This window comes from Leopardus geoffroyi, chromosome E1 (assembly GCF_018350155.1).
Source record: "Leopardus geoffroyi isolate Oge1 chromosome E1, O.geoffroyi_Oge1_pat1.0, whole genome shotgun sequence".
NCBI lineage: Eukaryota > Metazoa > Chordata > Mammalia > Carnivora > Felidae > Leopardus > Leopardus geoffroyi.
Window position 1 is genome coordinate 52,818,142 of NC_059330.1, and position 25,240 is coordinate 52,843,381.

At 48.1% G+C, this 25,240-nt stretch overlaps 1 protein-coding gene and 1 long non-coding RNA gene across 2 annotated transcripts in view; one reads left to right on the forward strand and one right to left on the reverse strand.

The window, feature by feature from the left end:
- LOC123604000 overlaps positions 1-25,240 on the reverse strand; it is a 433,813-nt gene that overhangs the window by 40,185 nt on the left and 368,388 nt on the right. The window lies entirely within an intron of this gene.
- SOX9 (SRY-box transcription factor 9) lies at positions 1,625-6,418 on the forward strand. Its single transcript, XM_045489572.1, has 3 exons — positions 1,625-2,429; positions 3,374-3,630; positions 4,232-6,418. Exons 1-3 carry the CDS (start codon positions 1,999-2,001, stop codon positions 5,077-5,079), a joined length of 1,536 nt encoding a protein of 511 aa, XP_045345528.1. The 5' UTR covers positions 1,625-1,998; the 3' UTR covers positions 5,080-6,418.

Genomic DNA, 25,240 nt, shown 5'->3' on the forward strand with positions numbered 1-25,240 from the left:
GTGTCTGTGAATCACTGAGTTATATGCACAAATGTCCCCTCCCCAAGACACAGAAATCAGTTGACACTACGCGGGACTCTCTTCTCCAAAGAAAGGACGAAGTTGTTCTTACACTTTCCCAGCGAATTCACGGGGCCATGAATACCGCGGCTATTGTACCCGGAGGTCTCTGAAACTGGTAAACAAACTATATAGGACACTATAGACATCCACTGTGAGTGAGTTACGTTCGTTTAAAAAGTAAATAGTAGTAACTCTAAGTGGTAACTTAACTGCCCTCTGAAGAGCTCCGTTTCCTATAAGAAACGTCGACCTCTTCGGAAGAAAATGAGAGAAAACGAGATCTTTGAAAACAATTCTTCAAGGAAAACCATTCCTTTAAATCTTGCAATAGTGTCCGCAATGTGCAAATTAGAAGTCAGCAAGTCTCTGCTGTGATGCGGCTGATTCACCGTGACAATAATTTAGTTCGAGGCGGATATTTGGGAGAGCCAGAAAGGGGGAAGTTTAAAATTAAGAGATTTCCACAGTTGTGCTGTTATTTGCGATTCTGAAGGCATGTAACCCGCAGGCGTCTAGCACTTTCCTTGTCGTCCAGAACTGATACCCAACCAGGCACTAAAAGGCAATTGGTGCAAACACAAAGATTGTGCACAAATCTCAGTCCAGATACATCAGAGACACCCCCCACCCCCTCCCCCAGAACTCCTAGCAGTCTTCGAGTCGCAATAGGACCCGACTACCGTCTCTCGGCCCGGAGGTGAAAAGCAGAAAGTTCAAAGCAGTTGCCTATCTCTGGGCAGTGTCGCGGGATGGGGGCTTGGGGGGGGGGGGGGGTTGGGAGAAGGGCTTGTCACAGTTCAAGGTCGCTGTGGCGCGGGACGGCTCCCGCGGGCGCGGGGCTACCGCGTCGCCGCCACCGCCAGTCTCAGCTTTGGTTTTCATTGATTCCCCTTGCAAGAGCGCAGCAGAATCCCTACCAGCCGCAGCAGCCCCGGCGAAGCAGAGCATGTTAATCTATTTATATGGATTATTACAGAGGAACAGCGGGCGTTGAGTCACCAAAACATTTGCTTCAAAAGACCATTTCTAAGCACTTTTCGGAGGAGGCAGGCTCCAGGCGCATACACTGGGCTACGCGTGAAGGAGGAACTGCTTTTTGATCGCTGCAAACTCTCGCTAAGTCTCCGGTACCGCGCCGAAAGCAGCGAAAAGAAATGCTTGGGGGTGGAGGCAGATCCTGGTCTAGACACACACACACACACACACACACACACACACACACACACACACACGCACACACACACACAGGCACGCAAGATTGGTGCGGAGACGGCCCCAAACTCTGACATTACGAGAGTACGGCAAACTTACACACTTGGACGTCCTGGGTCCCCCGCCCCCCTCCCCCCCCTCCCCCCCCTCCCCCCAGCCAGACCAGAGGCAGCGCTCCCCTCCCCGCTCTTCCCCTCCCCTCTCGTCACCCAAGCCCAGTGCCACAATCCTCCTCCCCGCAAAATCGAATCCAATCAGCTGCCTGCCAACCCCTGAAATGCCGTGCTGTGATTGGCTGGCCGTCTCTAAGGTGAGGAGCAGTAGTTATTAAAGAGCCCCGGGGCTGGGAGTTGAGGAGCTGAGAGCGGAGCTTGAAACTCACTGGAAAGTTCAGTGGCGCCGCGACTTGCCAGTTTTCACTCCAGGAACTTTTCTTTGCAGGAGAAGAGAAGGGGTGCAAGCGCCCCGCTTTTGCTCTCTTTCTTCCCCTCCTCCTTCTCCTCTCCAGTTCGCCTTCCCCCACTTGGAGCGGGCAGCCGCGGGCTGGCCACCGCGCGCCTTCCTAAGTGCTCGCCGCCGCAGCCGGGTGACGCGCCAGGCTCCCCGGGAGCCGCTCGCTCCGCGTCCGGGCAGCCGAGGGGAGAGGAGCCCGCGCCTCGAGCCCCCGAGCCGCCGCGGCTTCTCGCCTTTCCCGGCCACCCGCCCCCTGCCCCGGGCCCGCGTATGAATCTCCTGGACCCCTTCATGAAGATGACCGACGAGCAGGAGAAGGGCCTGTCCGGCGCCCCCAGCCCCACCATGTCCGAGGACTCGGCGGGCTCGCCCTGCCCTTCGGGCTCCGGCTCGGACACCGAGAACACGCGGCCCCAGGAGAACACGTTCTCCAAGGGCGAGCCGGACCTGAAGAAGGAGAGCGAGGAGGACAAGTTCCCCGTGTGCATCCGCGAGGCGGTCAGCCAGGTGCTCAAGGGCTACGACTGGACGCTGGTACCCATGCCAGTGCGCGTCAACGGCTCGAGCAAAAACAAGCCGCACGTCAAGCGGCCCATGAACGCCTTCATGGTGTGGGCGCAGGCGGCGCGCAGGAAGCTCGCCGACCAGTACCCGCACCTGCACAACGCCGAGCTCAGCAAGACGCTGGGCAAGCTCTGGAGGTAGGGCCGGCGCGGCGGGGTGGGCTCCGCGATGGCGGGGGGCGCTGGCCGCGACACCGTCTCCGTGCCCCGCCTCCCAGCAGGAGGGAGTTGCCGGTCCCGGAGCCGGCGGGGGGGGGGCGCAGTGGGGGGGGGGACGAAGTGTAACTTGGCTCGGAGTTTGACAAAGTTCTTGGACTGCTCTTGGGAAAGGGAGGGGGAGGGCTGGGGGGAAGGGGACGGAGAGAGCCGGAGGGTGGGTGAGGACTTGTGGGAGACGCGGTGGGAGGGGGCTGCCAGCGCTACCTCCCGTCGCTGTGAAGTTCAATCCCAAGTGGGGGGTTGGGTGGGAAGTGAAGTTTGCCCCCCACTCGCTCCAGCTGCGCTCTCCCGTGCAGCCTCACAACCGAGGAGATGGGATGGGGGGGGGGCGCAGACATCAAGGCTGGAGGAGACTCCAGGCAGGAATGGGGGGAGCGCTGCTGGAAATAGGTGGACGCAAGTGGGCGGGGGACGGAGCAGGAAAGCTCCTTGCCGATTAAGTGTTTTTTTGGAAAGTTTTTAAAGATGTTGGGGGCGGGGGCCAGTAACCTACGGTGGCAAAGGCACTTAGAGCCGAGCAGCGGAGAGCTATTTTCATCTCCAGGGTTTCCAAAATAGAAGAGGAGAGAGGGCGGGGCCGGGAGTGACCGCTCAGGTCGGACTGAAAGAACCGAGATTTATTTTTCTGGGTTTTTTTTTTTTCTTCCTTCTTTTTACTTTTTTTTTTTTTTTTTTTTTTTTTTTTTTTTTTAAGAAAAGTTATGAGCTGCAGCAGTGGCTGGAAAGCGGGGAGGAGGGAGGAAGGGGTTGTGCGCGAAGAAGCCGAGCGGTCGGGGTCGCCCCCCTCTCCCGCCGACCTGACAGCTCGGCCGGTTTCACAGAAGCCCCTGTGTTTCCCTCTGCGCCCCCTCCCCCGCCCCCAGACTGCTGAACGAGAGCGAGAAGCGGCCCTTCGTGGAGGAGGCGGAGCGGCTGCGCGTGCAGCACAAGAAGGACCACCCGGATTACAAGTACCAGCCGCGGCGGAGGAAGTCGGTGAAGAACGGCCAGGCGGAGGCCGAGGAGGCCACCGAGCAGACGCACATCTCCCCCAACGCCATCTTCAAGGCGCTGCAGGCCGACTCGCCGCACTCCTCCTCCGGCATGAGCGAGGTGCACTCCCCGGGCGGCGAGCACTCGGGTGAGTCCCCCCACAAGCCCCCGGCTACGCCTCCCGCGGCCGACGGGCACACCCCCGGGTCTCCACCTAGCAGACTCGCCCCAGGGACTTTGCGCTCCCCGGGGAGGGAAAAACTACCCCGAGCGCCTCAGCCTCCTCCCCTCCCTTTCCAGGGCCCCGCGAAGTCCCTACGCGCGCGCGCGCACACACACACACACACACACACACGCGCGCGCGCACGCACACGGATGTAGAGCCATCCTAGGGGATTCATTTTTATGGCGAGGTAAAATGCCTTTACAGCTTTTCAGGACTTCTCCCTTCTTCTCTGGCTCCGCCACCCCAAAAGCACACACAGGCTTCTTCCACAAGTAGCAATTTGGCCTTCCCGACCCTCCGGGCCTCGGACCCTCCCTGATAAAAGGAGATTCCCGAATGTGTACCGGCAGGTTAATCATTTGGCGACTTGTCTCCGGTGCTGCGCGCCTCCCGCGCGGTTGCGGGTCCTTAACGGCACTTTTCGTTTGGAGGGAGGGTCCCAGGAGGGTTCCTAAGATTGAGGCCTTTGCGCTGCACGGCCCTGGTTGACTTTTCCGCGCTGCTTCTCTTTCCTTGCCCGCAGGGCAATCCCAGGGGCCCCCGACGCCACCCACCACCCCCAAAACCGACGTGCAGCCGGGCAAGGCTGACCTGAAGCGAGAGGGGCGCCCCCTGCCAGAGGGGGGCCGACAGCCCCCCATCGACTTCCGCGACGTGGACATCGGCGAGCTGAGCAGCGACGTCATCTCCAACATCGAGACCTTCGACGTCAACGAATTCGACCAGTACCTGCCGCCCAACGGCCACCCGGGGGTGCCGGCCACGCACGGCCAGGTCACCTACACGGGGAGCTACGGCATCAACAGCACGGCGGCGACCCCGACGGCCGCGGGCCACGTGTGGATGTCCAAGCAGCAGGCGCCGCCGCCGCCCCCTCCGCAGCAGCCCCCGCAGGCCCCGCAGGCCCCGCAGGCGCCCCCGCAGCCGCAGCCGGCGCCCCCGCAGCCGCAGCCGGCGCCCCCGCAGCCGCAGGCGGCGCACACGCTGACCACGCTGAGCAGCGAGCCGGGCCAGTCCCAGCGAACGCACATCAAGACGGAGCAGCTGAGCCCCAGCCACTACAGCGAGCAGCAGCAGCACTCGCCGCAGCAGATCGCCTACAGCCCCTTCAACCTCCCGCACTACAGCCCCTCCTACCCGCCCATCACCCGCTCGCAGTACGACTACACCGACCACCAGAACTCGGGCTCCTACTACAGCCACGCGGCGGGCCAGGGCTCCAGCCTCTACTCCACCTTCAGCTACATGAACCCGGCGCAGCGGCCCATGTACACGCCCATCGCCGACACGTCCGGGGTCCCTTCCATCCCGCAGACCCACAGCCCCCAGCACTGGGAACAGCCCGTCTACACACAGCTCACCAGACCTTGAGGAAACCTTGCACGGAGGGTGATGACGACCTTGACGATCAGAAGGAGAACCGAAGAAACAAATCACCAAGCAGAATTTCCTTGGGCACGTTTCCCCCCACCTCGTTCCGTAAAGACGTTTAAGCTAAAGGCAACTCAGACCCAGATTGCAAGACACAAACCTTAGCCATCCAGACGCATTACCACCTTGTTGCAAATCGGGGGCCAGGCCGCTTTTGGCCGGATGGACCGTTGGAAAACCCGCAAGAAACCGGACTCGAAGACCTTCTTCAGAGCAATCACGGAGGATAATGGAGAATCGTGTGATCAATTTATTTGCTCAGTCTCTCTGCCTGTTTGGACTTTGTAATTATTTTTTAGCAGTAATTAAAGAAAAAAGTCCTCTGTGAGGAATATTCTCTATTTTAAATATTTTTAGTATGTACTGTGTATGATTCATTACCATTTTGAGGGGATTTATACATATTTTTAGATAAAAGAAATTAAATGCTCTTATTTTCCCAACAGCTAAACTACTTAGTTGAACAGCGTGCCCTAGCTTTTCCTGCAACCAGAGTATTTTTGTACAGATTTGCTTTCTCTTACAAAAAAAAAAAAAAAAAAAAAAAAAAGTGTGCGTGTTGTTGTATTAACATAAAAAAAAAACACACAAATTTGTGTTATGCGATCAGTTTTTGGGGGTTAGCTTTGCTTAATTCCTCAGGCTTTCTGATTCAAGGAGGAGCTGCCTTAGAGAAATAAAGGCCTTATTTTGCAAATATGGAAGTAAACCATAGTTTAGAGAAGCATTTGGTAAGCTTTATCATATATATTTTTTTTAAAAAAAAAAAAAACAAGAGAAAATACCTTGAGCCTTAAAACCATGCTGCTGGAAAATACTCTTACTTTTTAGTGCGTTTGCTTGTTTGCTGCAATCTTGAGAGAGAAGTAGAAACCAAGCAAAGAAGCTGAAATCTGTTCTGGGAATGTTTCAGCAGCCAAGTGTCCCAGCGCACTGCCCCCTGGTTGCCTGCTCAAGCCCCATGTGGGGTACAGATGCTATGGCCTTTCTCTGACACTGTCACTGTGCCTCTCCGAACACCAGCAGTTGACCTTCAAGACATTCCACGTGCTAAAATTATTTATTCTGTAAGGAGAGGTTTTCATTAAAAAAAAAAAAAATCTTTCTCTTTAAAAAAAAATTTTTTTTTAATTTTACCTTCTTTAAAATAGGTTGTTGGAACCTTCCTCAAAGGGTATGGTCATCTGTTGTTAAATTATGTTCTTAACTGTAACCAGTTTTTTTTTTTATTTATCTCTTTAATCTTTTTTTATTATTATTAAAAGCAAGTTTCTTTGGATTTCTTGTCCTAGATTTGTATAAATGCCTTTTTGTCTGTCCTTTTTTTTTTTTTCCTTTGTGGTTTTGTTGAAAACAAACTGGAAACGTGTTTCTCTTTTTGTACAAATGAGAGGTTGCAAATGTAGTGGATCACTGAGTCATTTGCAATGTTTTCTGCCACAGATCTTTGGGCTGCCTAAATTGTGTGTGTGTGTGCGCGTGTGTGCGTGTGTGTGTGTGTGCGTGTGTGTGTGTGGTGACGCAAAACAATGCTGGCATGTGTCATGGATAGTCCCCTGCAAGTTCTCTCGGAGATAGGGAAGAAACGCAGAGGGGACCAGCCCAACGAGACCTTAATTCTTAATTCCTTCTGTGGCTGGAGAGTTTGAGGATTGCTTTTTAAAAAAGACAGCAAACTTTTTTTTTTTTAATTTAAAAAAAAAGATATATTAACAGTTTTAGAAGTCAGTAGAATAAAATCTTAAAGCACTCTTATAATATGGCATCTTTCAATTTTCTGTATAAAAGCAGATCTTTAAAAAAAAAAACTATTTCTGTAACTTAAGAAACCTGGCATTTAAATCATATTTTGTCCTTAGGTAAGGTTTGGTTTGTGTTTGTGTTTTGTTTGTTTTGCTTGTTTCCTCCCCAAACCTTTGTTCTCTCTGTGAAACTCATCTTTCCTTTTTTCTTTTTTTTTTTTTTTGTATATTATTGTTTACAATAAATATACATTGCATTAAAAAGAAAGCGGCCCTGTGGACTTACTCCATGCTCCCATTTAGGGATAATTTGAAGAACTGACGTAGAAAAGAGACGGTTACATACACATCACTGTGATGTTTACGTTTTGTGTGTGTGTACTTTCGGCACCAATGAAGAGACCGTGTTCCCAAAAATCGACCGGGGCGGGGGGTGGGGGGAATAATCTGGGAGAGTGTCATCCCGTTAGGTCACATAGGCAATTATGCATCAGCAGTCGCCAGCGCAGGCAAAATGTTTGCTGTGGTATTAACAGCCTCATGCTTCAGGGCAAAAGCTGGTCTGTAGAAATCAGAGGGGGATGTTAGACCTGAAATCAGTAGCTGGTCAGTAGACAGAATGCCAGAGGGGGTGACTTCACTGTCTGAATTTAACAGAGCAAACTTTCTATTACTACGAACACATACCAAAAAAAAAGGGGGGGGGGGTGGTATCTGTTCAAAAGGCAGAAGAAGCCAAAATAAAAGTTGGCAAAGAAGATCAGAAGGAAGTCTGTTCCATTAACCCATTAAATGATTCAGAGCCTTCCTGGTGTATCTGCAGGGACAATGGAGTGAGATTACCTTATTTTGCTGTTCCCCGCAGTTTAACGCCTTCTGAGGAGATGCAAAGCCTTGGTAGAAGTAATAAGACCTAATCCTGTTTTCCTTGGCCTCAGTGAGATGGGAGTTTCCAGGATCAGAGAAACGTCCAGGTTATTTTTCATTAAACAGATGAAATCACTCCTTCCCTCCTGCCCCCACACAGAGACACCCCCCCTCCCTCACACCCCCACCCCCCCACCCCCCGGCTGATTGGGGAAGTGTCTCCAAAGGAGGCAAGTCTCTGTCACTTCAGGCTGGTTTTACTTCTAGGCCCTTGTCTCTGACAGTCTTAAATGGTACCCAGACTCTCTGGCATTACCTCACGTTGTCTGTTTTTGCCTTTTGGATTCCTGGCTTGCGTCCCACGCCTGGATCATGGCAACCAGGAAAATGGTAGTTATCAAATCGAGGCAACGTTAGTCCTCGGCCTCCTTTGCAAATTCCTCCAACATTGATTGAGGGCCTGTGATCTGCGGGGTGCTGTGCAAATCTCCCCCACCCCACCCCCAGAGGTCACATTCTGTTGTTTAGTTGTGCCACGGTGCCCGTTGGCTTAGGCTCAGTCTAGCTTCCATTCTTACAAAATCTCTACTGTTTTTCCCCTTGCCAACACTCACAAAGTCCTTTTTAAAGTGTGTGTGGTGTTCATTCTTATTTACTTTTATTCCCCCAAATCCCCTTATCTATGAAACTCAACACATACCACCCCATCCTGACCACCGCTTTCCCTACCAAATCTGTAATGTTTGCTAGATCGTCCTCTCTTCTAGAAATATGCTTTTTTCCCCCAGTGTGTGACCTTCCACAGACCTTCTTAGAGCCAGAAGGTTCCATTCGGGTATAATCTTGCTAGGTGAGGTAGGGCAAGCTGCTTACTTTCCTGTGCCTTGGTTTTCCCTTTTGTTAAGAACATTTATAATCTCTCCCTCTTATAACAGGGTTTGCTATTAAAGCAGTTTTTAGCAAGAAGCAGTCCGGAAATTCACTGCATCTGAATCTTTTGGTACGCACAGGATTCCACAGCACCGGAATAAAAGATAAATGGTGAAAAGGGTGTGCACAGGATGGTCCTGACACACAGGAAAAGACAAGAGACAATGGAGCACAGGGAGAATTCATCTGAATCCCACCCGCCCCCATCCACCAGATTGGGTCAAAGCCCAGCACCACCAGATTATAAAATATTTTAGAGGAATTTTTATTCTAAATCTAGAAACACAGAGCTTATCACCCTGACAACAAGACATTTATTGAAAACCTAGGAAAGAGGAGCACCTGCTCAGTCGGTCGAGCGTCTGGCTCAATTTCCGCTCAGGTCGTGATCTCATGGTTTGTGGGGTCAAGCCCCACATCGGGCTCTGCACTCACAGTGTGGAGCCTGCTTGGGATTCTCTCTCTCTCTCTCTCTCTCTCTCTCTCTCTCTCTCTCTCAAAATAAATAAATAAATAAACTTAAAAAAAAAAAAAAAAAAAAAAAACCTGGGAAAGAGTCCTCCAGACCAGAAAAAGCTTATAATTAGATCCAGAGTTATTTATTTCTTTGTATTCAAATAAAACCCTTTTTTTTTTTTTTTACTATTTTAACAAAAAGGGTTTTTTTTTTTTTAAAAAACAAAAGGGAATAAACATAAGGGAATAAAAACCTCGCTTGGAATCAGTCCTTTGGGCTTTTATTAAAATGGCACTTATGGATTAGTTTGAGCTGTGTGTTTGACTTTCCCACCTCAACCCCATCCCATCCCTTCCTTTCCCTGATGTCCACAGTAAATATTTTTGAGGCAGGGCAGAGGCACTTTTCATATTAACTTAATTGATGATCTATCACTTTAGCCAGAGATAGATTTACCATGATGCTAAATAAGCTGAAGCCTCAGGTCTGGTCACCTGCACAGACTCCTTTTAAGGCCCTGCACTTAATCTCTTATTTTAACAATTTAGTACCTTTTTTTTTTTTAATTCTGCCCTCCCTCAAACACACACACACACACACACACACACACACACACACACACACAACTGTATAAGCTCCAGGACCCAGAAAACCCGGGTCTGTCCAAGACCCAGACAGCAAACCATGATATCAGAGGCTGAGAGGTAAATATTTTCATTTCTATTCTCAACAGTGCCCGGCACGTAGTGAGCTTGCTGAATACCAACCTTTTCTCAAACCGTGGACCTGGTGGCAACGTCCCAGATACGTCACTGGGAATCTCATTCCTCCATGAGACCTTACACGGTGTTCTCATCCCTCTGAGACTCAAAGCATTTCCATTTCTCAAATGATAGTTTCTCCTGGGCATAAGTTAAGTAAAGTAGATCTCACAAGACTGTTAATTACCCGTCCTTCCTGGTTCCTTCACTTCTCATTTCCAACTCATCTCTATTTTTTTCCTATCTTCCAGCACCTCTTTCCTGCATTTTCTTAGGGTATCTCCTTGACTCTGGCTAGAAAAAGTTTGCTGGGCCCTTATTGGGTTATTCCTTTTCCATAATTCACAGCCAGACCTGTTTTACTCTCTGTATCTGAAGACTTATTTTATTTTTTATTTATTTTTACATTTTTTAATGTTGATTTATTTTTGAGAGAGAGAGAGAGAGAGAGAGAATCCAAAGCAGGCCCCAGGCTCCAAACCGTCAGCACAGAGCTCGACGTGGGGCTCCAACCCACCAACTGTGAGATCATGACCTGACCCAAAGCCAGATGCTTAACCAACTGAGCCACCCAGGTGTCCCTCTGAAGAATCATCTTAGACCAAATATAATGATGGGGACAGCAATATCGGATTTACATTCATTCAAAACAACTAGGCAAAGGGCACCTGAGTGGCTCAGTCGGTTACGTGTCCGTCTCTTGGTTTCGGCTCAGGTCACGATCTCACAGTTCACGACCTCAAACCCCGCATCAGGCTCCGTAGTGACAGAGAAGAGCCTGCTTGGGATTCTGTCTCTCTCCCTCTCTCTCTGTCCCTTTCCTGCTCATGCTCTCTCTCTCTCTCTCTCTCAAAATAAATAAGTACACTTAAAAAAAAAAACAAAGAAAAACAAAACAACCAGGCAAAATTCAAGGCAGTGTGTACATTACTTTGAAGTTACTACCAGACACATCCCTTGAAATCACAGGATTTTATATAGAACTTAATCCACGTACCGTGATTTCATGCCACCATAGTCCACTGAGGAAAGTTTCTACTCACTGTCCCCACCAACATTTGCAAAACATCTCCTATAGGTAGGATTCAGTGGCCGACAAGGGTAGATTCAGTCCCTGCCCTCAGGGAGCTACATCGTATAGTAGCGAAGGCCTGCAAAAACCAATGTACTCTGGCATTTTCTTGTTCACGCGCTATGAAAACAGCACTCCTGATGAGGGCCAACTGGGCTGCTCCTTACCTGGGAGAGAATGATGGCAGCCTGGCCTAGCACAGAGGGACTGGGTCGTTGATGGATCTGGGACCTCTTTCTCTCCTAATCTCCATCCATTTTTCAGTGACATGAATTTATTCTGACCCAATTTACAGAAAAGTGACCCACTGTGTTTTTACCTTAGTCATGTCTTCCTGGCCCCCTGCCAGGTCTCTGCCTCTTGATGAACCACACATTCATGTATCACACAATTCTCTTTTTACCTGAGACCCCTGAAATCCAGGAGGATCTCTTGATTTCAGAGACTCGTTGAATGCACCCCACAGGTTTATGGAATCAGAAATATAGAAGGCACCATGGGTGGTGTTTTAGTTTGGTTGTGCTCTCGTTGCCGAAATCCTTTTTGCAACACCCGAGCCATTGAGTACTCTTCAATATCTTCCAGAACGCTCACATTGGTTCATGAGAACGGACTTCCTCTCCTGGAGAGCTGTAATTTTGCAAAAATCTTACCTTTGTAGTCTCTACCAACAGCCCAAGGTGACCTGGCTTTATACCAACATGATGGGAGACTTGTCTTTCTTTCGAATGATAGCCCTTCAACTATTTATACAGTTTTCAAGTTTTCTTTCCGTATTTTTTTCCCCATGTGAAACATTTTCAATACATTTTACATGTGACCTGGTTCCCAAACGTTTCTGTACCTTGTCCTTCTTTGAATGTATTTCACTCACGAGCATTACCCAAATTAATTCCAGGCCTCCAAATCTGGTTTGACTAATATGGAAGAAAGTCAATTTATCCCCTTTGTAATCAGAAATTGTGCTTTTATTAATTTAAACTAAAATTGTATTCATTGTTGTGGTAGCCAAAGCACTCAGTTATGTTATGGTGAGACATCTCTCACCTATTCTATAATTGTGCAACTGGGTTTTTGAACCCAATTACCAAGGTTTACATTTGCCTCTGTCTTGACTGAAGTATGACATATACAGGCTCTATGGAAGGAAAATGAGGAAAAGGGATTTACATTATTGAGCCCTTACTTTGCCAGGCACCGTGACAGATGTTTTATATACATGATCTCATTTAATCCATTTAATTACCCTTAGAGACAGGTGTTATTATTACACTTTTCTTAAGAAGGAAACTGAGGCTCAGAGAGATTAAACAATTAACCTAAGGTCGTGTAAATAGTAAATGGCTCAGACAACTACCATTGACTCCCCCAACCTACTACCGGCCCCCACCTACTGAATCCTCAGTTTTCAAAAGGGAATTTGGAATAGAGTTTATAATGGGAAAAAGAGAATAAATTCTTATGTTGTTAATTATGTTATAGAGAATCTCTTTTAAAGGAAAATCCGACCAGATGACCCACCTGCCTCCTGCTCAATACCTTGCAATGCCTACCTGTTCACTTGGAATCAAATCCAAAATCTTGACCAGAGGATACTCCAGGGCTTTGTGAACTATAGCCCACAGATCAAATCCAACCCCTCACCTATTGTTGCAAGTAAAGCTTTATTGGAACACAGTCACGTCCACTGGCTTACAGATCATGTATGCTGCTTTCCCGCTACGACAGCACTATTGGGCAGTGGGAATAGAGATCATGGTCTGCAAAGTCTAAAATATTTATTAGCTGACCTTTTACTGACCCTTTATCTATATCTAGCTCTTGCCTGTTTCTGTGACTTCATTTCTTGCCATTACTCTCCTTTTTCCCCATGACCCATCCCTCTGCCTTCTTTCTCATTCTCAAATCTGTCAAGCTCTTTGCTACTTAAGGGCCTTTGCTCGTGCTACTTTCCTGGCCTAAAGCACCCTTTCATCAGAATTTTCCATTTTTCCTTTCCATCTTTCAGTTCTCGGCTCAAATGTCACCTTCCCCAAGGGACCTGGCCACCCTTGATGGAGAGGTCCACAGTCAATCTCCCATTATCCTGTCTATTGTCATACCATCAATTTCTGGATGCATCTTTGTCATTTGTGTGTTCATCAACTTTGACTAAGGCTTTGAACTTGGTTTTCTTTCCAGCTTATCTCTGGTACCTAGAAAAGTGTTTGATGCATAACAGGAGCTCAATAACTATTTATTGATGAATTCATTTGGTAGAGTAAGCTGTTTTCATTCCCCCCAGGTTCTCAGGTGGGAAGTGAGTATTAGGGATTAAGAAGCAAGAAAGTCATCAATTCCTCTGTAATTAAATAATCAACTAAGTGAACACACGATGAGCATTCAGCTAGGAGCTGGGGACTCCAAAACTAATAAGATGAAGAGCTCACAAGAAAAAGGATGGAAATGGGGCACCTGGGTGGCTCAGTCAGTTGAGGGTCCAACTTCAGCTCAGGCCATGATCTCCCAGGTCATGGGTTCAGACCCTGAGTTGGGCTCTTCACTGACGGTGGGGAGCCCGCTTGGGATTCTCTCTCTCTGCTCCTCCCCCATTTATGCTCTTTCTCTCTCAAAATAAATACGTAAACTTAAAAAAAAAAAAAAGGAAAAGGACAGAAGTAACGTAATTAAACCAACAATAGTAGTATTGAGGGTTGAGCTAGAGGTGTGCACGGGGTGCTATAAAAATACAGAAGATGGGGAAGGAAGCAGCCTAGCCGAGGGGAAGATTGTTGAGGCACAGAGAAGGTCCAAGGCAAGAACATGGAGATATGAAGCAGATTCATGTTTCAGGGCCACCGCAAGTTGGTTCGGTGTGACTAGGTTTGGAGGTGGGTAGGTAGATGGCAGAGAATTAGTTGAGAGATAAGAAGAGGTGTAGAATCTCAAGGAATTTTAGCCAGGATAATGACAAGAGCAGTAGTGTGCTTAAACAAAGGCGTTCCTTCCCCTGCACCGACCCAGGTTTTTGATTTTTGCTGTCAAAATCCAGAAAAACAGGCAGAACAGTCTGGAGTCTCTTATTTCACCCACTGCACGGGACATCAAAGCCCGAGCTAAGGTGAAGGCAGTGGTGATAAAGGCAGAGAGACGGATGGAAATGGCTATGAGGTGACTCTAGACCTCTGTTCTCTGTCTCTGGTGGCAAGGTGAGTAGTGGTGCCATTGAACACACTGGAATGTAGGAACATGCTTAGTAGCACTTGACTACAAGTGTAACCTATAATACGAAACAGCATAGCCTGTGCGATGTGATCAAAATGCAGCTTGATTTTCCCCTTTACTGGGTCTTTAGGCTTTATGCAGGAGCTGGGGTCTTCCCTTGGCCCTGAGTGATCATTGGGAGTGGGATTGGGGTTGGGCGGAATGAGGACAAGACTTGTCCCAACATTCTCAGAAGATAAAAAGTTCTCTGGTTCTATAGCTATAAAGTAATAATAATTTTTACAAGTCTTTTCAGTCATTGCAATGTCCCATTCCAGGAAACACACAAATTGGCTTAAAATTATACCTTCTTCCCTGGGCGCCTGGGTGTTTCAGTTCGTTGAATGTCTGACTCTTGATTTCAGCTCAGGTCATGATCCAAGGGTCGTTGAGATTGAGCCCCGAGTGGGGCTCCACACTGAGCGTGGAGCCTGCTTGGGGTGGTCTCTCTCTTTCCCTCTGCCCCTCGTCCACACGTGCATGTTCGGTCTCTAAATAAATAAACATGATATCTTCTCCCTTCCTCACCTTATAGTACTTGGGAAGCAGGGTACTCTTACCCTTCTTCGCCCACTTCCTGTCTGCCCAACAGAGTCCACAGGGATGGGACAAACAGGGGAGGAAAGGGAGAGAAACATTTATTGGGATGGCATCACATGTCAGGTCCTGGTAGATGGTCAAAGCTTATCTCTGGTTGGCCAGGCACTTGATCAGAGCTGACTTTTTCCCCTGGGCCACCCACCGTCATGACTTCTCATTTAGGCAGCTGCCTTGACCCAGGGATGTATGTTATCATTCACACAGGTGGTTTTCAACTCCTAGCCCACTGCTCAGCATGCTCAGAACACCTCCAGCCTCTTCCTGTGAGGTCTTGCCCCAGAAGATGACTCTGCTAAAAGGAGCCAAGAAGATCCCCTGCTTGGTCTCTGTCCCAGGGAACCACATCGGGTGGGTGGAGACATATCATTTACCCAGGAGAAGTCACCACTTCTCACATCCCACCTGACTTGCCTAGACTCTTGAGTCAGGCACCAGTTCTCTGGGTTTCTTGACTGTAAGAATGCATTTCAAAGCTTTGTGAGCAACATCTTTTAAAGCCCTGTTTGCGGGGCGCCTGGGTGGCGCAGTCGGTTAGGCGTCCGACTTCGGCCAGGTCACGATCTCGCGGTCTGTGAGTTCGAGCCCCGCGTCAGGCTCTGGGCTGATGGCTCAGAGCCTGGAGCCTGTTTCCGATTCTGTGTCTCCCTCTCTCTCTGCCCCTCCCCCGTTCATGCTCTGTCTCTCTCTGTCCCAAAAATAAATAAACGTTGAAAAAAAAAATTAAAGCCTTGTTTGCTTAACTCGAAGATACTGGATAACACCACCATGTGGAGACCATACTATGCTATGGAGACCATAGCATCAACTCCCCAGAAGCACCTTCACAGATTTCCTTTTCTTTTTCCGACTCTGACCCTCCCTTATTTTACTGAAGTAAAAATTAAAACGAAAACAAACACAAAACTTTACATACCCTGAAAGGCACAGATCTTAAGCGTGTAAGTCTGTACTTTCTGATCAATGTATTCGTCTGAGCAACCACCACCCCAATCAGATTAGAGAATGTAACCATCACCCTCACAGAACCATCACCCTCAGTCAATCCCCAATTCCCATGGACAATCACTTGTCTGACCTCCATCACCACACATTACATCTGCTTGTTCTTAAGCTTCATATACATGGAATGACACGATACGTAACTATTTATGTCTGGCCTCTTTTGCTCATCGCGGTTCTGTTCTATTTCTATGGAATCCATCAATGTTGCATGTGTCAATAGTTGATTCTTTTCTCTTGCTGAATAGTATTACCTCGTATCAATATGCAACAATGAGTTTATCTATCTTTCCACTGAGGGACATGTGGATTTGGTCTAGTTTGAGAGTACTGTGAATAAAGCTGATAGAAATCTCTCTTGGGCAAATATCTAGAAATGTTATCGCTGTGTCGTAGAACAGATAAATGCTCAACTTTGTAAGAAACTTCCAAACCATTTTCCAAAGTGCGTAAATCGCCATACGCTCGCTCCCACACGAAATATGGAGAATTCCAGTTCCTCTCTATCAATAGCAACATTTGTTGTCAGAGTTTAAAATTTTGACACCTATTTTTGTGAAATGGTCATCCGTGTTTTTAGTTTGCATTCCCCACGAGCCCTCTTCCTCAGTGCCCTACGTCATGCTCTCGTACAGAATTAACGTGACATCAGATCTGATAACCCCCTACATTCTTTGAGAACCCAGATATTTATTTCCTTTCTTCGGATGGGAAAAGTTTAGGTATCCGTTTTTCTTATGACTTTTCATTTTGCAGCTGCCTCTGAACTGTATGAATCCAGCGAGAACCACATGAGGCGTGCCAAGCATGTAGGGGGGCCAGTTGTACTGGTTCTCTCTGGGTCCAGCTGCCGGACAAATAAGGCTGGAAATCCAGGACTATCTAACAGGAAACTCCCAGCTTTTTTGTGGGCAGCTTGGGAGACAGAGGAAGTGAGGATAATGGAAGGGAAAGTTCAAGCCCAAATAAACATCTGAACTTCTAGGTGGTGCTTATTCAAGTTAAGCTCAATTTTCTCACCTGTGGGAACCCACATCTTTTCAGATAAAGGACCTTATAGAAACACAACATTTGCAGAGCATTTTCATTTTATGGCTCAAAGCCCCTGGAAAGATAAGAGTTGCTCCTGTTCTGGGGGTCCTTCGTCTCTATAAATTCATGGGAGAAAAGAGCACTCTCTTGGAGGGTTCCCCAAAGCAGAGATAGAGGAAAAAGCCTGGAGCTTCATTTCCCCTTATGCCCGAAGCCCCTGAACCCCAGAATGGCCATGCATTAGTCCTGTCTCCCGGTCAACAGAACTACCTCCCTCCAGAGCCAATTTTGAAAGTCCCTGAAATTTCTGAAGCCCTCACTGAACATGAGCACACATCTGACCTCTGCGTTGATTTCATCACCCAGCTGGCCCCTGTCTGAACCTCTGCCTCCATATCGAATTCTCCACCTGCAGCTGTTTCCTGGGATTTGAAAAAAAAAAAAAAAAAAAAGACATGCCCCTGTTCCTAGATTCCCTATTCCCACCAAGAGTCTTTCACATCCAGCTTTCATCTGTGTTATCTGGTACTTTCGATTCGGCCATGGTGCCAGTGGTTGACTACTGAAACCAAGTCTGCATTCCCACCAGACGGCAAGATTGACATGGCAGGAAAGTAACTTGAGCCAACGGAGTATCAGAAACCAGCCGTGAGCAGTAACCGATCGATAGACATGAGGGCAAACGAAATTCAGCTGTCCAGCTAGAGGCCGTCATCAAAATGGTCCTCGCGGACACACAGTGTGGAGAGAACTATCTTGCTCTGGTCTATTCAGCCACATTGCTCAAGAGGCCGTAATCATTGAGACGACACATGTTTCATGCTCATCTACCACCTGACAGGCTCAATGCTGGAAGCTGGTAGTACAGAGAGACCCCACACCTGGTCAGGAGAGATCTGCATTAACAAGTCATTTTAATAAATCATGGAGTTATGGTCCTGGATTAAACACAGTCGAGGGAGTTAAGGGAATAAAGAGCTTATGGTCAGGTGTTCCTTAGCCTCTGAAATTCATCATCTAAACATGTACTGCTCTTAACTACCCAAAGAAAAATAAAAGATTACTTAATAAATAAATAAACTGATCACCTGGGAGGGGGGGAATCAATAGCCTGATTTACAGAGCCACCTTCCGTTTGGTTAGCATCTAGATTATCCCACCTAGCAAGGTTATACTTTACGACAACCCCAGTGGTTTGATTGAAACTGTAATTGCGATGCCTTACTGATGGTGGGTGGTGGGGAAGAGGTGACAGATTCCTCACTTTCCCAGCAACTCTGTCTATTCTGATGTGATATCTCCATCCTTCCTCCAAGTGGCCACATTCTTCACTCTTGATTTCTCAGAGCTACCCAGCCCAAAAGTCCCCCTGGAGAAAGAGTCCAGTGGTTCTCGAAAGGGAGCCAATGGTTCTGTCTAAAATGTCTTTACTGCTCACTCCCTGCAACATCCTGGTCCATCGTCGACAGAAACGATACGCTGTGCTAACCTTCTGTTGACTTTATGTGCCAAGGGCCTGACGAAAAACAGCTTTAAACAAAGTTGACACAGCCAGATTTATCTCAAATTTACATGAGCTCAAAGAAAGAACAGCCACGCTGCACAGACAGACGGTTAACTACCACCAGCAGCAGCGGGGAAGACTGTTTGCAAATCTTCCTCTCTGAGACTTAACAGATAATTCAACCTTCATTTCGGTTGAAGTGAAGACGGAGAAAGGGTGTAGGAGCAACGTCTATGCCGAGGACACCAATCTTGGTGATACCCACCCTGCCTGGGAGAAGAATCTTGACAGCCTGTAACCCCCCTCGGGCGGGGACCCACCCCACAAGCTGCTGTTGTCCCGCCACAGCTGTTTCCGTTTTTTATTACGATTTTCTCCGCCTTTCATTTTTCAGGCCAAGGAGAAGCTCAGGGGGCCCATCTGTTTCTCTCTTGCCCTTTTCCCTGTTCCCAGAAGCAAAGCACACACATGCATGCATGCACACGCACTCCACACCAGGCCGCCACAAACTCCTCTCAGGACAATGAAGAGAGGAACCAGAAGGGAACACTACCCACCCGGTCCACACCCCAGGGACCCGCAGGGAGAGGCAACAGGAGGAGAGGAGGGGGTGCTCTCAGAAAGCCGGAAAGGAAGAGTGGATGGTGACAAGAGCAGCAGATACAGAAGCAAAACCTCATTAAAGCAACAGGTTTTCTCCCGAGGAGAACATTCTGTCTTGTTTTTGTTTTTACTTAAACTGTCCTGTTCAAAACAAAACACAAAAAGAACAAAACACCAGGCCTGGTAGTTCAAGCCTGCAGTGCAAATTCACTCATGTCCAGAAAGCCTAAGAGAAATGGTCCCATTGGGCTTAGGAAGAGTTACAAACTAATGAAAAGAGCAACTTTGCCGTCAAGATGGGACAAAATAGTGGTGTTTCCTGAATCACTGAAATCGTCATCAGAAAGCTTAAGCCTGAGGAGCCCTGGCTTTGGGTCTGGCTGGGCATAGGACCCCTGTCGATTGGAAATGACAACTGTCGAATGGAAAACCTCCCGAAATGCACAACCTTAAATCCAGAGCTTCGGCATCTGTAGTTTTGTTTTGGTTTTCCGTTGACGAGTGCGCTTAGGAGCAGCTGCAAGGAGAGTGCAGGCCTCAGGTCTCATCACTGCAAACTCTGAGGAGCCTCCAGATGGCGTGCGAAGGCGAGCCAGCGGCGAAGGTACGGAAGGCAGGGCAACGCCTGAACGCCAAGCAACCGAAATGGGCAAGGGGTGACTACATCTCACACGAGGCACGTGCCCGTGGACTGGGGTGAGGGCAAGGTCTATCCAAGCTTAAAGCGGACCGGAGGGAGTAAGTGAGCCTGGAGAGGGGAAGACCGAGTTGACTCATTGGATTTTCCCAATAACTTCCAGGGTCTTTTCAAAGCCCACATGAGATCATACCTGGCATATGGTGCCACACCAAGAGACGGGCTTCCATCTGTCTTCATGACTTGTCCGCCATGTTGTTGTACTAGCCTTCAACGCCACTTCACACTAACTCCCTTCTGTGTGTCCATACGTCCGTAATCCCAGAGCACAGCCCTAGTTATTCACCATGATGGTCTCACCTACTCATGCCAACAGTTCCACTGGCCCTCTCTTATTTGGATGATGAAATCCCAAAACTGAGCTTGCCCCATCACCCCTTGCCTTTCTCACCCCCTTCCACTCCATTCTCTTTCTATTGCCCTTGTGTTTTCACCAGCCTCAGGCTCCTGCTTCTTCCCCTGTTTCTGTTTAGCTCACGCTTTTCCTTCCCTCAAAATGCCTTTCCCCGTTGCCTTCCGCCCAGGTCTGTCCGTCTCAACATTTCAGCGCTTCCCGAGGCTTGCCCGCTTCCCGTGCACACTCAAGTTAAAGGATCTCTCCCTCCTCCAAACTAGCAAAGTGTATTGAAGGGACTGTCCTATTTGATCAAATCGATAAGATGCCGATAAGATGGAAAGACAAGACGTGCATCTTCACATCAACGAACCAAATATGTATTCCAAAACCTATTCTTTTCTGTACATTTAACCTGTACCACAGTTACCGTGTTTGGGTTTTCTGTCTTTCTGAATGCAGTCTTCTTAAAGGCGTGGCCTCTAAGTGACCCACTTCTGCACTGCTCCTCAAACCTAGCACAGAGCTGAAGTCGTATTCACATGCACATATTCAGATGTGCATAAAACCTGGCAGGAAGAACGAATAAATACTCCAGACCGTATGCATCCTTGTGAAAATATTCAATTCATTAGCCTTTGTAGTTAAAAATGTACACTTGCAGGGCACCTGGGTGGCTCAGCCAGTTAAGCGTCCCACATCGGCTCAGGTTTATGATCTCACGGTTCGTGAGTTCGAGCCGCACGTCAGGCTCTGTGCTGACAGCTCGGAGTCTGAAGCCTGCTTTGGACTCTGTGTCCCCCTCTCGCTCTCTGCCCCTCCCCCCCTCTGTCTCTCTCTTTCTCTCCCTCTCCAAGCTAAATAAACATTAAAAAATATTTTTCAAATAAAAAAATGTACCCTTGCGTATTTTAATGGCTTAACTTGTACCTTTCAAAATGTGAACTGATGCTGAACAAAATACAGAAATTTATACAAGTTCATGAGGAAGAGCAAAAATAAAAAATTAGAAAGTGTCCAAACATATTGCCCTGAGCATCCACTAAGTGAAGAAGCTCTACAGACCACCTGATGGATGCCTTTGGTTGTGATTCTCACACAGCCCCAGGGAGCGGGTGTCAGGGGCTCCGCATGACAGACGAGCACCCCTCTGTTCATCTGTCCAGGGTCAGGCCCCACCTTGGACATGGCTGAGGCAGAATTTGAACCTGCTTTATCTTGATGCCAAAGGCTGAGCTCAAGGATTTCTGAACAATGCCTAGTCTACTCCTCTCGTCAGAGAAGCAAAATGTATTCACTCTCCTGGAAAGGAGCAAATCTCACCGCCCGGCCAGAAGCTGCTCTCCCGCCCCTCAAGGAAGGAATCAGGGCACCTCGGGATATGATTCCAAGGGAGGCCGTGAGAGGCCATGAGGGGAGTCCTGGAATCTTTCTCCCTCTTCAGAGCGAGAAAGCAGCAAGGATCATCCCATTTGTCTCTCTGGAAGTTGCAGACAGGAAGACAAAGCGAAGAAGCAACGGCCTGAAGTGTGCTGGCCTGGGTCTTCTGGGGAGCAGAAGCTCAGAGAAGATGAAGTGTATAAAGGCTTTATGAGGGGAAATGCCTGTGTGAGGGGAGAGGGGGAGGAAACTGAGATGCAGGGAGAGCCATCCAACCGCAATGCAAGCCTGACCCTGAGCGAAGGAGAGGTAAAAGCATCCTAGCCCGCTGAGGGAGGCCCAATGGGAGTTGTCCGGCCAAAGGAGGCCTCCGCAGGGATGCCGAGAGCAAGTCTCCCTTAGCACCGCGTCTTCGTCTTCAGCCCTTGGACGGGAGCAGCCCCGGGGGAGGCATGGCTTCGGCACCAAGAAGGGGGTGGGCTCCACAGAGCAGTAGAGGCCTTTGGTCAACCTTCCCTGCAGGTGGAGGTGCCTTCTCAGCGGGAGAACGGGAAGGGGGATTCTCAGTGCAACTGAAGTAGACGGTCAGCAGGCATGTTGTGGCTGCATGGTTGGTGAAGAAAGGGAGAAGACCAGCTCACTCCATGAGCTGAAGAAGCCTTCAAAACTATGCTCAGGGCACCTTGGTGGCTCAGCGGGTTGAGTGATCAACTCTGGATTTCCGTTCAGGTCATGGTCTCACGGTGCGTGAGTTCAAGCCCTGTATCGGGCTCACAGAGCAGAGCCTGCTTGGGATTCTCTCTCTCTCTCTGATCTTCCCCTGCTCATGTTTGCTCTCTCTCCTTCTCTCTCTCTCTCTCTCTCAAAACAAATAAATAAACATTTTTACAAAACCCTATACTCAGAGCCACTCTTCTCACCTGTTCTATGGGTCCAAGTAACTACTATTCACACTGGACAAGGTGTTTTCCCCTTAGCTACTTTGCTACATGTGGGGCACAGCAAGAGACCCCCAATTTTCACCACTATGGTGTTTCAGCTTTTCTTTTTACCTACAAAAATGCCATACACGTTGTGAACAATGAACGCATTGCAGATGCATAGAAATACGTAGAAGAATCCGCACACCCCCATCCCCAGTGGATACCCTCATCGACCACACACGTGTGCCCTTCCATTGCATGTGTGTCCCGGAAATGAAAGAGGGAGAATAGGGCAACCTGATTTACTGGATCTCTACGTACTTAGCACCTTGTACTGAACACCTGTCTCATGTCTCCTCCTGATGATCCAATGAGAGGGCCCATTTGCCCCATTTTCGGGGTATTCAGTGTGGAAGCAGCAGTCAGAAGAACCACTGAGGCATCTGAGGATCAGGTAGGCCAAGGAGCTGACAGGAGAGGATCAGCGGCCAGATCCTCGTTAGGACTTAAGCTCCTGGGCGTTGAGATGACAGCTCACACTGCTGCTAATCCCGTCCTCTCTCCCAAAGATTATACCAGAAAGCATCCCTCAACAAGATACCCTGTATGAACTCTGGAAAGGGCTTCCACACTCTCCCCAGCACAGATTGGGTTTCTCCCTTCCACAACGGCCGATATTGCACTTTGACTCAGAATTCGAGAGAGAAGAAAGGTCTACCCGTGCATCCATTTAAAATAAATTGCCTGTCTTACCTTTCAGTTGCTAAAATAAAACAGCATATCAGAAAGTTGTGCGGAGTTCCCATGACTGCAGCATATAAACACGCCATCCCACGACCCTGGAACTGGAGTCCTACTCTCAACTTGACTGTGCGTGCTTTGAACAAACAGATGCTATCCCAGAAGGGAAGAACATAATGCCTCCAGAGATGCTAAACCTGGGCCATGTTTACTTTTGATCATCTCTGTTTATAGGGCGGTGAGATCGGCCCACTGGGCTTTATTTTCTACCTAAGGGATTGTTACCCTGAGTTGCTGGGGCTCTGAGTTCCTTATCGCCCCCAGTGGTCTCAAGTCATAAATTTCAAGCCACTATTAACTTGGCCAGACAGATTTTTAAGACTCCTATAGACAGCATACAATTAACCATCTCCTGTCAGCTGGAAAATCAGCTCGATGGCCATTCAAGTTCATGTCCAAACTCCTTTACATTAAGGAAGGCTTAGAAAAGTTCCTTGAGTCTCACAACTAGAATCTCTTTGAAGCTATGGATGCAGGAAAAAGTCCAGAATGGGAGATAGAGCTGGCCATGAGGAGGAAGGACAAGGGTCATATACGCATATGGGCTAGGATTTTTAAAAACTCTGTTCTTTCGAGGTATTCGGAAAGAAGGAAAACAATGCTCCAAGAGGGGTCATCTTGTGTGTGTGTCCGGTTCATCTTGGCTTTGCTGGGACTACTGATGGAAACTATCTTAGTTCTTTCAGGCTTCTGTAACAGAATACCACCACCACAACAGAAACTCCTATCTCATAGTTCTTGGGGCAGGGAAGTTCAAGATCAAAGCTCCAGCAGATTCTGTGTCTGGTGAGAGCCCACTTTTCTGGTTCATAGATCCTGTCTTCTCCCTGTGTCCTCATAGGGCAGAAGGGAGCTAGGGAGCTCTCTGGGGCATCTTTTATAAAGTCACTGATCTCCTTCATGAGGGCTTCACCGTCATGACCTAGTCACCTCCCAAAGCCCCCTTCCCCCCCTCTACCATGGCCTTTTTGTGTTAGGACTTCAACACATGAATTGTGGAAACTGAGGGTGGGGGAGTGGGGGGACACGAACATTCATTCAGTCTGTAACAGAAACACATCAATGTCCACGCACCCAGGACAGGGGCTCTAATGAGATGATTTCATTAGTACACATCATTATTTTAACCATATTTGAAACTTAGGTGTGTCAAGAATTAAAAAGTAAAAATATCATAAAATAACAAAATAAAAGAAACCATACAGAGATTTCCTCTGATTTAGGAAGGAATTTTCAACCCTCTAAAAACCAGACACCAACACAGGGTTGCTTGTGCTTTCTCTCCCTTTGCCTGGAAATGACAATATTAACAATGAGACCTAGCAACTTAAAGATCTCCAAAGGTAAAAGAAAAAAGAATTGCTAAGTCTTGAAATTCCAGCAGAACACGGTCTGGGTCTTGAACTTGTACCTTTCATGAGAAATTTCATGAGAAATTTTAGAATTTCGTGTTTAAAAAAAATTTTTTAATGTTTATTTATTTTTGAGAGACAGATTGACAGAGTGTGAGCAGGGGAGGGGTAGACAGAGAGGGAGACACAGAATCCAAAGCAGGCTCCAGGCTCTGAGCTGTCAGCACAGAGCCCGACGTGGGGCTCGAACTCACAAACCGTGAGATCATGACTGAAGCTGAAGTCAGATGCTCAACCGACTGACCCACCCAGGTGCCCCTCATGGGAAATCTGTTTAAAGGCAGGTTGTGACTTTCTACCTGGGGTCGCTAATCTGTTCTGCCTCCAGATCAAGTAAGAACAACGCCTTTTCCCAAAATGGAGCCTGGGTTTGAGTTTGAATTTTGTCATCCATTTCTCTTGCCTCCCTCCATGGGTCTTCTTTCATGATGGCTGGGCCAGTGGCCACCTTTCCCTCTGTCTGCAACCCAGCTGCTCAAGAACAAGTGTATGACAGGGGCGCGAGGAGATGATGAGCAGGGGCTGGGGGAAATGAAGGAGAGCAAAACACGTGTAAAGTCTGGAAGCAATTAGATCAGGGTTGTCTTTCTGTCCGCAAATGGGAATCAAAGTTATTATTTATACTGTTGTTCAGCTAGATGTTAACTGAAGTTGTATCAAAGCCTGCTTAATGTATAACAGAGCTGCTAGGTGAAAAGATACATTGCAAACTCCAAACAAAGCTACAAATGAAGACTTGGAAAA